This window comes from Stegodyphus dumicola, chromosome 7, assembly GCF_044657685.1.
Source record: "Stegodyphus dumicola isolate Sdum_Otavi_A_Nest chromosome 7, ASM4465768v1".
Taxonomy (NCBI): domain Eukaryota; kingdom Metazoa; phylum Arthropoda; class Arachnida; order Araneae; family Eresidae; genus Stegodyphus; species Stegodyphus dumicola.
This window is the reverse complement of record NC_140774.1, coordinates 124207878-124226315: the sequence shown is the minus strand read 5'-3', so window position 1 is coordinate 124226315 and position 18438 is coordinate 124207878. Positions and strand designations below refer to the sequence as shown.

General features: G+C 33.0%; 1 protein-coding gene across 4 annotated transcripts in view; it reads right to left on the bottom strand.

Annotated features, from left to right (window-relative positions):
• Positions 1-1403: 1403 nt before the first annotated feature.
• Positions 1404-18438, bottom strand: part of Stlk (Ste20-like kinase) — a 40385-nt gene continuing 23350 nt past the window's right edge. For 2 of the 4 annotated variants that reach the window (XM_085820786.1, XM_035373855.2), the window contains 2 exons: positions 16540-16640; positions 1404-3338 (listed from right to left, as the gene is read on the bottom strand). In XM_085820786.1, the coding sequence (XP_085676912.1) occupies positions 2056-3234 (1179 nt within the window). In that variant the 5' untranslated portion in view covers positions 3235-3338; positions 16540-16640 and the 3' untranslated portion in view covers positions 1404-2055. Of the gene's footprint in view, positions 3339-7709; positions 7808-16539; positions 16641-18438 lie in introns of all 4 variants that reach the window. The other 2 variants (XM_035373856.2, XM_085820787.1) reach the window with 2 other exon arrangements.

Genomic DNA, 18438 nt, shown 5'->3' with positions numbered 1-18438 from the left:
TAAAAAAACTGTTGTATTCAAATGGATTTAATATCTTAAATCACAGTTTCCCAACCATTTCTGATTAGCATATTGTTTTAAGTTTTTTTTTATTGAATACCGCCTTTGAGTTTGCTTAGCACCTCTTCCTTATGCAACCATGATATATCAAATATTCTTCTGAGTGTGATTTGCAAATAATAATTCAACAGTAACGTACACTAACATTTTTAGGTATTTAATTATTACACTTATTTTACAGATTAGTAATGATTAAAGACTTTTCACTTATTTATAGTTATTACAATGAAACTAAATTTTTGCCAGTGCGAAAATGCTGAACGTGGAAGAACAAGCTTTAAGCAGAAATAGCATGTGTTTTGTGCGTGTTTGTTATCAGTACAAATATACATACATGCTGTGTTGGCTTTAAGACTTTTACACTGATATGTTATCGCTTGCATATTGTACATTTCCTTGCAGAAAGCAGCAAATTTACATACAAAATACATTAACCTGTTCAGTACGGCCGTGTCATATATGCATCAGCAGCAAATGTTATCTCACGGCAGGGTGTGTCATATTTGAATCGCCATTTAGTTTACTCGTATGGCCGGGCGTACCACATTTGACTTTTAGATAGAACATTTAATTAGTACTTTTTATTGCCGCTAGATGTAGCTGTATGTCTGTTATGGTGAAATATATTGAAAGTTAAGTATGTTTACCTTCATTCCTATGCAATGTTTTTTATTTTTGGTATTTTGTTTCGGAATGAAAGTGAGATTGGTGGGTGGGTGTTGAGCAATGTAATCACTCTTTAACAGCGCCATTTTGATATAAACAAATGCACATGTCCTCGCTGCATTGAGCTACTTTTTATTTTTGCGATATAGTGGGATAGACGTTCTATCATTAGAGAATTTTTTTTATTACTATTAGATTTTTCCTTTTTTGTTATTACTCTTAGATTTATCGGGCTTTGAGATAACTATTTTTTCTGGTCAGTGAAACGTATTTACTTCCTTGTTCGAAGTAAAAAGAAAGTACAAAAAAAAAAAACCTTTACTATTGAACATAACTATCATAATGTTAGATACATTAATCATAACAAATTAATGTGCATAATCTTGGGTCAGCAAAAATTAAAGTCATTAACTGCTGTTCATAATACTAAAACTACTAGACAATTTAAAATGTATAAAATTTTTCTATGATGATATTACTTCTAAAGAGTTACATTTAAATTTTACTCATGTTTTACTCATTTCTAAAACCTAATGTGCATTTTATTAATTATAATTTGTACCACTACATAATGTTTTAGCGACATTTTACAGTACACTCGTTTGGGCCTATATGTAGATATTAATTAATTACCTTAAGGTATATGTAGTTTGAATGTTCACAATCAATTGTACACATTGCATAATAATAAACAGCATTAATTTATTTTTACAGAACAGGAGATGATTCGCATGCATTTGAAAAAACTCATAAGGAAAAACATAACAGAACAAAAACTTTTTGTGAATAACGCAAGAATAATCTTGGAATAATTTTAAAACTATATGGCACATCTTTTTACAAAAATCAACCTTGTATATCAATAGTAAATATTTCAGATTATCTATATGTTAAATATCCTGATTTTAGAAAGAATTATTTTGCATGTCTTACCCATGTATTCAGTGACTAATATGTATAGTTAGAAGTAACACATCCTCTCTGATAAAATTGCAAATATTTCTGAATAATATATGGTGAGGTCAATGGAAAGTATTATGTCATTGTAGTAATTTCACAATTTAAACATAATATTGACTTGAAATTCTAAAAACAAAACTACTGATGTCAGCTCAAAACATCATATGAAATAATATATTAGATTGAAAAAAGGTAATTGATTTCTAACGAAGAAAGATGAAGAAAAAGATATTTACATATATAGCTAAATTATAAATTTTACTTAATTCACTAATTCTTTTCTGTAAGTAAAAATGTACATAAAAAAAGGCAGATAAGTTTGTTGAATGATTTGATAATCATTCACAAAATATATGATCTTTACAAAATTTAAAAATTCCAAGGATCGTTAATAGTTAACTCTTGCAATTTATCTTCCATAGCAAATGTCTCTTCATCTTTATAAGGGGGAATTTGATCAGCAATAGGTGTTACCACAGCTAAAATGTCTTGCAAGGCTATATTTGATTTTCTACTTTGTTTGATGAACAAATGACGAGAAAGCTGAGCTGCAGTTGGCCTTCTGCTTGGATCTCTTTGCAAACATAATTCTGTAAAAATGTGAAAAGAATCAGAGAATTGTCTCATATGATAAACATCTCCTAAAGTTCCTTGTGAGTGAGAATCTTCATTGCTATAATAAGTGCGAGAATCCAATGGTCTAGGGTGATAACCCTGAAGTTTTTCTAGAAGCATCTGTGTAGGTGGCATTTCAGCGAACGGCACAATACCATTCGCCAACTCACATGCAGTCACACCTAAACTATATACATCTGATTTTGCATTATATCCCATTAAATTCTGTTCAAGCAATTCTGGACTCAGCCAGTTTAGATTTGTTACAGAATCAGGCGGAAAAGAATGAATAACAGTTTGCCATTTCCCATTGTTAATAACATTACAAGAATATCGAAGTCCAGAAAGCAAGGCTTTTCCTGATGATGAAATTAAAATATGACTTGCTTTTACACTTCTGTGAATAAAACCTCTCTTATGAACATAATCTAATGCTGACAGTACATCTTTCAATATTAAGCCTATAGCTATTTCTGGTAGCCCTTCAGTAAAATGTGTGTACATAACATCTTTTGCTGAACCATACGTCATAAGTGGCATTATAGCCCATACCTCATTATGAAACACGAATGAGCAATAATATGGCAAAAGATTTTCATGCCTTAATTGCTTAGTAACTAAAATCTCCCTCTGAATATATGTAACATCTTCAACACAAAAGTCTAAATTTGTCCTACGTATGGCAACTTGTTGCCCAGTAGTAATATGTCGTGCCACTGATATTGTAACTGCATCTTTCAGGCCTTTTCCAATTATAGCTAACAGAGCATACTGTGAAGCATCAGCTTCGTAAGTAATCATGGTGGTATCTTTGGGTAAGAGAGGTATTGATTCTGATAAAGGTCTGTAAGAGGATTCGTCATGAGCAATATCTCCTTCAACAGCAGTTTCTTGAACAGTTTTTGGACAGCCACAATCAGGCAGGCATGACATTGAATTTACAAATTAAGTACAATATTGTTTTTCAACATTAAAATCCTAGCTTCGTGATAAACAGTTTTCTTCCACTTTTAGTACATCGTGCACACATGTAAGAGCTGGAAAAAAAAAAAAAATATATAAATATAAGTAAAAGAATAAATAACTATAAAATGAAAGATCCATAACTGGCGACATCATATATCGAAGTTAATCATATATCCCTCTTTTTTTTTTTTTTTTTTTTTTATATATATATATATATATATATATATACTAATTTCAACATACGGAAATTGAAAGGGGAAAGTAATGCAAATAATTTAATTTCCAATGGATGTGTTTTGAGAAAGAATATTCATTGATAAGTTACCAATAACTTAAAAATATTCATGGATAAATTACCAATAACTATTACATAGTTAAAAGAAACCCACATTTCATTATGAAAACATAGTAATATTAACATAACAAAACTGAATAAGATATCTTCATTTCTATATCCCTGTATCTTAAATCTCATCCATTCTTTGTTATCTGTTGCTCATGCCTAGGTCTCAAATCATTCAGTGTAGCTGGAGTTGCTGTCTGCATTGTCTGTAATGGATTGCAAATCATCACTGTTACCACTGTCTTCATCTTTGTCATTATTTAGTCAATCTTTTCACATGCAGTGGTCTTCAAAACCATCAAGAACATAAGATATCCTTGTTTTCTTGAAGGTTTTCATTTTTATTTTTCATCAATCGTAGCCCATGCACTCAAAATTCATGAGCCAATCAATTCAAAAGAAGGTCGCTGGATTTTTTCAGCTCTTGTAAAAACCTGATGATATCCATTCATTATAAAACTTTCTGAGATAGTGTTTGAACAATTTATTCATTTATATGTCTGATGGTTGCAGAACTATGCAAGTCTCCTGGAATGATGATAGAAATGGTGCTTGCTCTGGTCATTTTTTTACATCATCTTTAATTATGCAGCATAAAGTTCAACAGTCAGAATACTTAAACATAATCCATATACCAGTTTTCATGAAGTTGCATAGTCTGGTTGCCTAGCAGCAAAGTTTAGCTTTTGCCATGCGTGCCTCACAAAGTTTTCGTGCGAACTCTCCTTTACTTAAATATGTTACATTGTTAGTAAATGGAAAGAAGAAGATTCTGCATGACCTTTGCAGGTAGTTTGCAAGACTTTGTTAATTACATGCAAACCACCACCACATGGTTGAATTCAGTTTAAAATTAAACGTAGCATGATTTACAGATGAGTGTGAAATCACAGCACACTCATAACATCTGCACTTTTGTTTGATGTAAACTCATTTCATTCTCGATAAACCATCTTAGGTCTTCATGGACCAAGGACATAAATTAACTGTTATTGCTATACTTTTTCCTTACACTTTGAAAGCAATGATAAAAATTTGGAACCTAACTTATACAGAACAACAAACAATGGATTAATTTCAAATTTATGCAGCCCTCTCATGAAAAAAAGAGTATTAATGGATAGGATGACACGATATGGGCAGCTGAATATGGTCGACAAAATAATAATAGATTGAAATAATTACATTCGAGAAGTTTGTATTCATAGCTTTTAAAACAAAGCTTTCAGTAAAAATGGAGAGTCTAATAAAACAGTGGAATCAAGAAAAGCATTTTTATGAAGCATAAAAATTAATTTGGTTGAATACTGATTGTTTATGAAATAGAGCTAGTTCCTTCAGAATTCCACAGAACAACTATTGCAACATCCACTAACATTCATGGTTCTTTGGCAGTCAATTTTCAAAGTCAATGGAATAATATATACAGGTAAGTACCTAAGAATTTTCAAAACCTTGCACAAAAAAGCTAGGGGGATACATGAGTAAATATGGTATAGTAGTATCACATATTCTTGCATTAACTCCTTAACTGCCGCGGGCGTATATATACGCCTTGCTCAGCCGATGCGTTAACTGCCCCAGATGCGCCCAGATGAGCAGCCGATGCGTTAACTTTGCGAATAATTTTAGGTGTAGCAGCGCAAAGCAAATGATAGCAGTTTGGAAGGACGTATATACACGCCTGGGGCAGATAACGCATCGGCTGAGCAAGGCGTATATATACGCCCGCAGCAGTTAAGGGGTTAAGTACAAAATATGAAAAAAAAAACCTGTATTCTTAATTAATTTTAATTTAAAAATAGACATAAAAAATAAGACTATTTCTGTGAAGCTTTTATAACACAGAATTATGATCAAGTGAAAATCAAACATGAAGATATGTTAAACGAGTTGAAGACAAAAAGCCTCCCATTCATTTTGCAATTCAGTATATTTTCTTTTACTTCCTTGTACGAAGTAAAAAGGAAGTATTGTAATTGCCAAAAATTTCAGGTATCATATTTCAACAAAAATATCCATTTCAACCACTATCGAATGAAATTTAACGATGTTTTTGTGTGACATCTGTACGTAAGGACAGAATAAAGGACTCTCTCCTCCCCCCCCAAAAGAAACTGATTTAAAATGAATTCCGAAGAGAATTTTTTGTAGTGTCTGTGCATACGTATCTCGCACAACTAAAAAATGAGTAGCGTCAAAACTTTGTATACAAGACTGCTATAACATGTAGATGTGCACCGCATACTTTGGTTGCAATTGGCCACACCAAAAGTATATAACTATACATATATATACATATAATACAAAGTCTGAGATCCGGACTCATCGGGACTTGCGCAATTCTGGATATTAGATCGTCAGTTTAAATGTGGTGAGATGGCATGTAGAAATAATAAAATTAAAAACATGAAATAGTAATTTATGAAATAATGAAGCATTTATGATCTAAAAGGTATCAAAATTTAAAAAAAAAAAAAAAAAAAAAAAAAAAAAAAAACTTAATATTTATTTGTTTATCTTACTAAACATTTCTTTCAATGTAAGTTTTTTTTTTTTTTTTTTTTTTTTTGGGTGCTAATACTTTCTCTTTAATTCTGTAGACAAACATCATCTCTTGTTCAGTTACATTGCTGAAGTCCTGTAACTGCTGTTTCGAGAATTCTGACTAACTTGTGAATCAAAATTTTTTCGTTTTCAGTGACCTCTTTGTCACTTTCTTCATTATTGGTAGCGGTATTTTCTGGATCTAGAACCATACTACAGATTTCGTCATCCATTAACTGATTGATGATTGAGGAGCATTTGTCATCTCAATGAAAAATTTCTTTTATATAATTTTCATTTATTACCGCTTCCCCACATTTCTTTACAAAATCTGGTAATTGGAAAATTTCACCTTTGTTTTGCGATATCCAAAAACCTTTAAAATTAGTGGCTATCATCATCAATTTAGCTATCCTTCACTATACATATATGACTATGCATCATGAGCTTGGCAACCAATGACAGCTTGTTCCATTAAATTTTATCTTGCTTCTATCACGCACTGAGATAATTAAGCCTGACTTGTATTAGTTTAGTTATTTATTATACTTATGCCTATTCCTTGCACATGCTTATCTGAGTCCTGAATAAATAAATTCCCACATATACTGAAGGCTTATTGAAAGCTCGCACTTGAAATCTTACCCATCACTAGAATCTTAATAAAAAAATAAAGGCCAAACTATGAGGAAATAAATTAGATGATAGTTGGGTCACTTCTTCACAAAATTCAATAGCACATTAATGTATTTTTTGGTATGGTTTATTATTAAAAAGAAGTTTTTTTAGCAACTCATGATTCTAAAAAGCATCCCTTCATTAATATTGTCATTAACAAGTGAAGTTATATAGCCACATGATTTTGCTTTAAATGAGATAACAATGAGGTAATTTTATACCCTCTCCAGAGTAGGGCTGTAAGGAGAATATAGAATGTTTAGGATACAACGGTAGTTACTATGAGGGGACCAGCAACCATTTTTAACAGCATTCTTTATATTCCCCTTTTAAGGGGGAGAAAGGGTTAGTGTGTTCATTGTAGGTTTTAGTACCTCTTCTAAGCATAACACAAAATGTTTCACTAGCCCCAGGGCCAGCACAAGGATCTAACCACCTGGTGCACTCTTTGAGGGTACTAAATTCTGCTGCTCAGTGCCATTCTGAATTCGAAAAATTTTGTCATCATTAAATTTTGCTGCTCAGTGCTTCTCTAAACTCTAAAAATATTATCACCCCTAAATTTTACTGTCCAATGTAGATGCACTAACTCTAGCACCAGTCCTGCTAACCATCATATGTCTGTATTTTTTAACCATCTCTTTTTTTTTCATCAGAATGTTCCAGTGATGTTACGCTTGCCTACTCAGCCCATATTTCAGACCTGAAAATTAACAAAATTAAGCCGAGGATTAAACTTCACTGAGTACAATTGTAATCTTCCCACTCATTCATATAAATTTTTTGAGTTACCTGTATCTTTTTTGTACTAAATCAACAAACTTTGATTAATTTCAGTAGATTTAATTATCTTTGCTAAAAGAATTCTCAGTACTTGCACATTATTCCATCATCCTTGAAAGTTGACTACTATCGAATAATCGAAGTTGTCAGGGATCCCATCAAAGTAGCGCCAGTCATAACTGTGGAATTCTGAAGGAAACGAAACATCTTCATTTAATAAACAATCTTTATATAATATGCTTCATAAAAAGATTTTGTTCTATGTATACTATTTTTGTTAGGCTCTCTGATTTAACCAGAACCTCTGTTTAAAAAGTCATGAGTATAAACTTTTCACAAGTAATTACTGTTTTGTAGGCAATACTCAGCTGATCAAATGAAGACCATTAATAATCACTTTTTTTTGGTAGTAGGATGCTATAACCTTGAAAATAATCAACTACATGGCATTCTGTAGTATGCAGATCCCAAATTTTAATCACATTTTCAAAATGCAAGAAAAAATTACAGCATCAACAACTAATTTATATGCTTGTTCATAAAAACAAAATGTGGCTTAATGAGAATAAGATGGGGTTAGATTAAACAAATGTGAAGTTGTTACGAGTGTATTGTTATGCCATGCTTATCCATAAGAGACACTATATCACACCGTTTGGCAAGTTTCATGGTTGACGGGATAATACATACTTCCCACCCAAAAAAGAAACAAATTAATTGACATCCTCTATACGTTATTCATTATCCAGATCAATTTAGTTGTTTAGAAATGAATCCAGTACAAAACTAGTTGTTTCTCAAGACATCATAGAGTATGTCGACCCAGATATGCAGCAACAGTGGGAAACTGAATTCGTCAATCTTCTGTAAAAAAGTCATTTGCCTTCTGTAGACTTGTACATGAAGTTGATGATCAACCAGACTGAGCTTCATTCAGTACATTTTGTTCATCCCTTTTAATCTTCCCACTCATTCCCGTATTTTTGATAGACTGGTTTTAGTTCTGTTCTAAACCCCCACCAACATAGTTTGAAAAATTTTAGCAGATTTAATTCACCTTGCCTAAACAATTCTCATTATGGTGCATTATTCATAAACACAGTACAGTTCAGTGTCTCTTTTTATTATTATTATGAAGTTTTGCCTTTAATATATTCTTTGCATGCTTTCTATATGATAAATTTATGGAAGAACATCATCTGAGACTCTGAGAAAAGAATCTTAGTGAAATCAAAATCGATTTCTGTTATACCACAGCCATCTTATTTTTTTGACTACAACCTACAGTGGATGGACAAAAATATGGAAACACCTTGTGAAATGCATGTTTGAAAAGAAAGATTGATTTTAATGAAATATGTAGGTAGCGCTGGCGTTTTTGACTACTGACGTCACCTATACAACTTCGTAAATGTGCTAAACAGTTCAGTTGTTGTCGGAGTACTGTTATGTGAGGTTATCATAGCATTATGTCAGAGTTAACAGACTTCGAACGTGGGCAAATTGTTGGACCACGTATGGTAGGTGCATCCGTAAGCAAGGTAGCCGAGGTGTTTATTGTTTCAAGAGGTACTGTATCGAAGATTTATTCCGCATATTTGAAAAGCAGAAAAACATCATCTGCTAAATCACAGCGCGGACTAAAGTGTGTCCTGAGTGATCGTGACAGATGATCATTAAGGGCAATTGTGACGAAAAATAAGAAGACCACAGCTGCAAAAGTTACTGCTGAAATGAATGTTGTGTTACCGAACCCTGTGAACCCAAAACAATTAGAAGGGAGCTTCATAAACAGGGAATTGCTGGCCATGCTGCAATTTAGAAGCCACTCATCAGTGATGCTAATGCCCGCAACAGGAAAAGGTGGTGTTTAAGTCATAAAGCCTGGACTATAGAGCAGTGGAAGCGAGTAATATGGTCTGACGAGTCTTCTTTCACATTGTTTCCCACTTCTGGCAGAGTTTACATCTGGAGAACGCCATCTCAAGCCTATAATACAGACCGCTTGTTGCCAAGAGTGAAACATGGCGGGGGTTCTGTTATGGTTTGGGCAGCCATATCATGGTTCTCTGCTAGCCCCATGATAACTGTGTCAGGGCACATGAATGCCAAGACTTATGTGAACATTTTGGCCGATCAAGTTCATCCCATGGTACAAACTTTGTTCCCCGATAGTGATGGTGTCTTCCAAGATGACAAAGCCCCTGTTTACACAGCTCACATTGTCCAGGACTGGTTTCCTGAGCACGAGGATGAGTTGTCCCATCTCCCCTGGCCACCACAGTCACCAGACATGAATATTATCGAACCTTTGTGGTCTACATTGGAACGGAAAGTGTGTTCTTGTTATCCACTGCCAACATCGTTATCTGAACTTGCCACCGTTTTGCAGGAAGAATGGTATAATATTCCCTTGGCAAACATACAGGAACTGTATTTATCCATTCTGAGAAGACTGCAAGCTGTTTTGGATGCCAACGGGTTTCCTACACCATATTAAGCAAAGAAACATGTTTTTTTAAAGGTGTTTCCATATTTTTGTCCAACCCCTGTGTTTATGTGAGTATCCTTTGCTTCATTTTATTTTTGCAAACAGCGTAAATTCCTTTTGTTTTTCTTCCTTTAGTTTTGAACTTTATGTGTGGCAATAAGATAACTGATTGAGAGAATTGTGTTTGTGACAGCCATGTAGAATGGCTCGCTTATTTTGTATCAATTATTTCGCATCGCTGACAAGTGTAATAAAATAAAAGTGTAGGAATACAGTCCATTTGTTGATTGATTATTGTTTGTGAAACATATTAAGTTTAAGAACATTTATTGTTGGTCAAAAGTCTAGCCGGAGAGCTAGTGAAGATAGTGACTGTTCTAAGTGTATTCTAACAATGCAAATATGCATATGGTTGGTGAAAATTATCCACTTTGTGAGGTAAGTGGATTTTGAACAAAAATTCATTTAATTTGTTGTTAAATTTTAAAAACAATGTTGTAATACAACATAGAATTCGATTTCATTTTAATAATAGTGTTAAGTGATTTAAGAACAATTTCTGTTTTTGAATTGATCAATTATGAGTGAACTTATAACTTTTAAAACAAAAAGAGCGGTCTTACGCAGGAGTGTTTCTAATTATGTAAAGAAAATTGAAACTATTTTAACTGCAGATGAAATTAATTTAATAGAACTAGAGGAATGTGTTGAATTATTGACACAAAAAGAAATTGAGTTAAGGAAGCTTGATTCTGAAATCGAAAGTTTAATTAAAGATATTAAAGAATTAGAAAACGAAATAGATAATGTTCAGGAGTACACAGATAAAATTTATTTGTGGAAATTTAAAGGTGAAAAAATATTAAAAAATCAAAATAATAAAAATAATTCTAATAGTGTAATTTCAGAACAGGTTCTTGACAATATTAAATTACCCAAGTTAACATTACCGACTTTTGGTGGTAATATTACAGAATGGATAGCTTTTGAAGATCTTTTCAGTGCTTGTGTAAGAAATAATACAAATTTATCTAATGCTCAAAAATTGCAGTATTTGAAGGCTTCGTTGAAAGGTGAAGCATATCGCATTATTCAAACCATTCAAATTTCGGATTGTAATTTTGAAATAGCATGGAATCTGTTAGACGAAAGATATTCAAATAAGAGAGAACAAATTTTTGCATATATTAAATGTTTTTAAGTTTACCAACTATTAAAAATGAATCAGCATTTGCTATTTTAAATTTAGTTGACAATATTAATGAAGTAATTCGTTCTTTAGAAGTATTGAATCAAAGCATTGATAATTTTGGTGACACTTTAATGACTTATTTAATTTTGCAAAAATTAGACCCTTCTACAAAATTATGGTGGGAACGTCAGTTAAAAGCTAATGAAATTCCAAAACTTACGACTTTAATTGAATTCCTAAAAAACTATGCAAGAACACTTCAAAATAGCAAATCAACAAGTAATAAGGTACCTAAATCTGTGTTTCAAAATAAGAATAATGTTCTGGTTGCTACTTTGGGCTGTGGTTATTGTAAAAAAGATCATAGTTTAGCCAAATGTTCAAAATTTCTAAATTTATCGGTTCAGCAAAGGATAGAATTTGTAAAATCTAATCGTTACTGTTTTAATTGTTTATCTAATATGCACTTGCTCAAAAAATGCAAGAGTTTAAATACATGTCAACATTGCTTTAAGAAGCATCACAGTATTTTGCACATTGTAAATAATTCAAAGAATAAAACTCAGTTAAACAGTATATCTCCGCCTACGCAATCTATCATTAAAAGAGATGAATTAACGAGTCCTAAGGACGTTTCAGCCACAGTTTGTGCCTCTCATTATGATTCGAATGCAAAAGGTAATCAAACCAGTCACATTTTATTGTGTACTGCTTTAATAAAAGTTCAAAATTCTAAGCAACAATTTGTGAAGTCTAGATGTTTATGCGACACTGGATCTCAGAGATCATTTATTTCAAGGGATTATGTGAAGAAATTAGGATTACGAGTGAAAGATAATTCCATTTCTGTATCATGTTTAGGAGAATTTAATACTATAAGTAATGGGGAAGTTGATTTAGTATTCACTTCTCATTTTAAAAGTGATATTCGTGTATCCACATCAGCGTTTGTACTGTACAAGGTGACAGATAACATTCCCTATGTATCTTTGCCATCAATCATCTTCGATAACTTCAGTGATTTACAATTAGCTGATCCATTATTTTACAAGTCACAACCAGTTGACATTTTATTTGGAGTAAATGTATTTCTGCATTTAATGACGGGAGAAATTGTCAAACGTGGTCCTGATCTACCATTTGCTCTAAATTTGAGGTTGGGATGGATAATTTCGGGTACTACAAATTTTGAATCTACAAATTTTGAGCCAGTATATGTAAATCATTTGAATACAAACACAGATGAGTTACTAAATTTTTTCTGGGAGTTAGAAAAGTTTCCAAATGTACAACCTTTAACAAATGAAGAAAAACTTTGTGAAGAACATTTTAAAAACTCGCATTTTAGAGACACATCAGGTCGTTATTCAGTTGCATTACCATTCAAACATAATAGAGACATTCTAGGTGACTCCCGTGAAGTGGCGTACAGAAGATTTCAATACTTGGAGAAGAGGCTGTTATCTATGAAAGAAATTTACAACCAGTATATTCAGTTTATGAAAGAGTACTTTTCACTAGAACACGTAGAATTAGTGCCAGACACAGATTATGAATTAGAGAATAAACACTATTATATCCCACATCACTTCGTGTTGAAGGACTCTAGCTTAACAACAAAATTGAGAGTTGTTTTCGATGCGAGCGCCAAAACAACCACATGTGTTTCTTTAAATGATACACTAATGATAGGCCCAAAAATACAAGATTTAGACTTCATAACATTGCAATAACCGCTGATATTAAAATGATGTACAGACAGATAAAGGTTCATGAAAAAGATAGAGATTTTCAGAGAACATTATGGAGAGATAGCCCATATAAGCAAATACAAGTTTGTCGTTTGAAAACAGTTACATATGGAACTGCAGCTGCTCCACATCTTGCAACCAAAGTTTTGAGTCAGTTAGCGATTGATGAAGGATTGAACTTTCTAAAGGCAAAGAATATAGTTTTAAGAGATTTTTATGTTGATGATATGTTAACTGGTGTAAAAGATAGTTCGGAAGGTATTGCATTGATAGACGAATTGCAACATCTGCTAAAAAGTGGTGGCTTTGAGCTTCACAAATGGTCGACAAGTGAACCGTCGTTGTTAAAAACCTCTGGCTTAACAAACACAGATAGTGACAATATTCATCGTGTAATAGAAGACAAACCATTAAAAGTTCTGGGATTGGAATGGCATCCTGACAATGATGAATTCAAATGTAATGTCGGTGTAATAGAGTATCAAAGTGTTCCGACTAAAAGAATTATTTTGTCATTCATAGCAAAACTATTCAATCCATTGGGGTGGATAGCTCCGTTTGTAATTCTCGCTAAAATGATCCTTCAGCAATTGTGGAAATTACAATTATCATGGGATGATCCTGTAACAGAAGAGATTGATCGAAATTGGAGAAATCTATGTAGAGAAGTTAAACTTTTGAATTCTATAAATATATCTAGGAAAATTCTGCTACCTGATTATTTTCGATGTGAACTTCACGGATTTTGTGATGCATCTGAAAGAGGTTATGCAGCAGTTATTTATATCAAAACTTGCAATAACTCTGACATTAATGTTAAACTCGTAACAGCTAAAACTCGTGTAGCACCATTAAAATCTATTACGATTCCAAGACTGGAATTATGTGCAGCAGTGTTATTGGCACGCTTGATTCAGTCTGTAAAAGCTGCATTAGTTATAAATTTTGATTTAGTGCAAGCTTGGAGTGATTCACAAATCGTGTTGTCATGGCTAAGGTCAGATCCTAAAAAATGGCAAGTATTCGTATCCAATAGAGTTTCTGAAATACAATCCATCTTACCACCTGAGAACTGGAGTCATGTTGATGGAAAGGAAAATCCAGCTGATTGTGCTTCACGTGGATTATTTCCTGCAGAACTATTATCTCATCAATTGTGGTGGAATGGTCCTTCTTGGTTAAAGTGCAGTGAGATTGCCTTGTCTAAAAATATTCTTATAGATGAAGAGGCATTACCAGATGCACGTAAAACAGTCTCATTTGTAGTTTCTGAACCTGTACAGGAACTTGCTATTCTATCAAATATATCTTCATTTCTAAACTTGCAACGCATATTTGCTTGGATATTAAGATTCATATCGAATTCTAAAGTAGCATATCTAGAAAGAAATACGTCTTTTTTATCTAGTAATGAAATTCGAGCTGCAACTTTCTGTATTGTCTGAACAATACAGCGATTTCACTTTTTTAAGGAAATTCAATGTTTGTAGTTGGGAAAGGACTTACCTACAAACAGCAACCTCTTTAGCTTGTGTCCAATTTTAGATGACAACAAAGTGTTATTTTTAGATGACAACAAAGTGTTATGTGTAGGAGGGAGACTGAAAAATGCGCAACTATCAGAAAATGAAAAACATCCAATCTTATTACCTTCAAAACACAATCTGACAGAAATAATAATTAGACACTTTCATGTCAAATATCTGCATGCAGCACCGGAACTTCTTCTATCTTTAATTAGACAGCAATTTTGGATCATAGCTGCTAGATCTGCTATCCGAAAAGTAGTAAGATCTTGTATCACGTGTTGCAAACTTAGAGCTAAAACTGCAAGTCAAATAATGGCTGATCTACCGGAATCTAGAGTAACACAATCGCGACCATTTCATCAAACTGGAATAGATTTTTCTGGACCGTTCATGATTAAACATCGTGCAGGACATGGACAAAAATCATTTAAATATTACGTATGCTTATTTGTGTTTTTGTAATCAAGGCAGTACATCTTGAAGTGGTAGAAGATTTGTCAACAAAGGCATTTTTAAGTGCATTGAAATGATTTATTGCAAGAAGAGGGAAACCATTTGAGATTTATAGTGACTGCGGTACTATAAAGGTGCAGACAAAGAAATCAGAAAATGTTTTTTGCAATGTAAGCAAAATCAAGAAATTCACAAATTTTTGTCTTTAGAGGAAATAAAATGGATATTCAACCCGCCATCATCTCCCCATTTTGGTGGACTATGGGAATCAGCAGTAAAGTCAATGAAATTACATCTAAAAGGACTGTTGGTGATACTGTGCTGACCTATCCGGAATTTCAGACCTTGATAGCGCAGGTTGAGGCTTGTCTCAACTCTAGGCCATTGTGTCCAACTTTGGCTGATCCAAATGATTTAACTGCATTAACACCTGGTCATTTCCTAATAGGAACGTCTTTAACTGCCATACCTGAACCAGACCTAAATTATAGTTCCTTCAATCACATTGACAGATGGCATGTGAGACAGTTTATTTTTCAAGGTTAGGGAGAATAATTGCTGTTCATCCGGGCTCAGATCAAAGAGTCAGAGTTGCTAGTATTAAAACTGGTCATGGTGTCATTAAACGACCAGTCGTGAAATTGTGTCCTCTTCCTATTCAGACTAAAAAAACTATGAACTGCTTCGCATATAATATTTTGTATTATTTTATGTTTATCTTTATTACAGACTAAAAAGTTTCAAAATGCTCCAACTGTTGAAATCCCCTGGGATTTCAACGAGGGCCAGGATGTTTATGTGAGTATCGTTTGCTTCATTTTATTGTTGCAAACAGAGTAAATTCCTTTTGTTTTTCTTCCTTTAGTTTTGAACTTTATGTGTGGCAACAAGATAATTGATTGAGAGAATCGTGTTTGTGACAGCCATGTAGAATGGCTCGCTTATTTTGTATCAATTATTTCGCATCGCTGACAAGTGTAATAAAATAAAAGTGTAGGAATGCAGTCCATTTGTTGATTGATTATTGTTTGTGAAACATATTAAGTTTAAGAACACCCTGTATGAGCCTGCTGTTCTCTCTTATCAAGATAGCTCTACAAAGTTTTCAGACAATTCAAGCTATCTAGAACAACACAATGGCCAGTCTTATACTAATACCAAAAGGATATGTCCTAATGTTTGTACAAATAATAGGAGTATATGCATGTTATGATGAAAATGATTATACATTATAATTTAAAATTTCAACTTGGATTTACTTACAAGCATTTTCTATCAATTTTCTGAACACATCACTATCTTCTACATAATGAAATTATAACATAAATTATTTACATAACAGATTAAGATAAATACTTTTGAATCTCAGTATTTTCCTAGCACACATGAAATTTCATATATTTCTCAATTAAAATTCATCATTATATACATGATTAATAATTTTGACTTCAAATCTTAGTGTTTTTTTTTTTTTTTTTTTTTTTTTTTTTTTTTTTTTTACTTACTGGAATTGTACTGGAATTTGTGAAGAAGTATTCAAGGCAATGTTATGAAGCAAGGCTGGCATGGACTCATTAAATTGTTTTCATCAGGGATTTTCATTACTCTGCAGAAGAAAAGTCATTAATTAAAATAATATATTATACAGTAGAACCCTGATTATCTGAGTTTTAATTAACCAAGGTTTCTGTGTTATCCTTGTAGTTATAGCAGTAGGCAGAAAGTTTGCTGCTATTAACAAGCTAGATTATGGTGAAATAATTAAAAAGACAGCTACTGGTTTAGACACTGGCTTCTGGAGAAAGTGGAGGAAACTGAGAAATGGGTGACTCAACATGTACGCGTAACTGGAGATAATTATACCACAAAGAAAAGACAAACTAGGAAAAATGGTGAATATGAGCAGACATCAGAAACCTTTTTTATTACGTTTTCAGAAAATAAGAGGGAAGGAGAGTCTGCTAGCTGGTCCAATAATTACAAGTTTAGATTTTGCATTTTTCCCAGCATAGTAAAGACGAAGAGGAATTCACCACCAGCATAGGTCGGTTTTAACAGTAGGAAAAAATAGTATGAAGTGTGATAATTAAACATTGCAGAGGAGATTTTGTCAGCTAACTCAGGTGCAGTGACTTCTTCTATTGATCCTTTTGTGCTGACTGTCACAAATACGTGCCAGCAAGAAAGGAAACGCACTTATTTCCCGGCTGGCACGCCACACCCTTTTATTGTCCACACCATATGTCACACATTTGTGCCAATGTCCTAAAACATTTTAAAGACCACTAGATAGCATCCTGTGTATGGCATTCTGCATAACGTTGGTGTCAGCTGTTGCGGAGGAGTAAACAGCTCGCTTCGTTAACCTGCCATGTGATATAAACATTCGTATTGCAGATATCCCTTTGAATCTTTTTTTTTTTTTTTTTAATTCTTTTTTTGCTACTATGTAGGGTCTTCTAGGGTTAATGTGTGGAGTTCTATTATGCTTTGCAATGCTTTTGTCGCTTATATTTCCCGTACTTCTCTTTCATTTTGGACTCGGTTTATTATGGTAAGCAAGCGTTCTTTATCAGACAAAGGATATAATTGCATGGTAAATGAGCCGATTAGTCACATGAATGAGAGTACAATTCATTTTTTCCAAAGTGTTAAAGATTGATATTTCTAGCGACATTTTTCCAGAGACTGGGCTCACTGAGTGTCTGCCTTCTAGTTCATGTGAAAGATTTTGTTACTTTTTGTAAACAGACTTTCCCATAATTTTATTTATTAATGTATTTTATCAATTAAAACTTCAGAATAATTTGAACAGAGCTTCCAGAAATTATTTCTCAAAGTAAGCAATTTTTTTTTATACATTTTCATGTAAGGTAGAGGAAAAAGACTATTAAATGCTAATTTTAACACATATGAAAGCTTAAGTAATAATCTAAAATAGTACCAAGAATTATGACATTGGGAAGTACACTTTTTTTGGTGATTTTTTCCCTAAAGCTTAGCACTTGCAAAACCTTGGGCTGTGTGACAATTTCTTTTGACTCCCATCTGTTCCAGTGGAATGTCTTAAACAAAGGTGCACTATCTCGAAAGGGTTAACAATTTGGATAATATCTTTCAGGAAAACAAACTGGGCCCATAATAAATTTATAGCTGTGATGAAACAGGTCTGAATTTTAAAACATTGCAAGAAAGGCACTAGCATTAAACCAAGAACATTTAGCTTTTGTCTACAAATGAAGTAAAGAAAATGGTGATGGTTTTGGCACATGCAACCAATTTGGTGATAACTAGCTTAAGCTTTCACTGATAGGAAAGAGGAAAAAACAAGAGGATTTATAAATGCTAATGATGAAAATCTTCCTGTAAAGTACACAAACCAAAGTGCTTGGATGGATTCAATA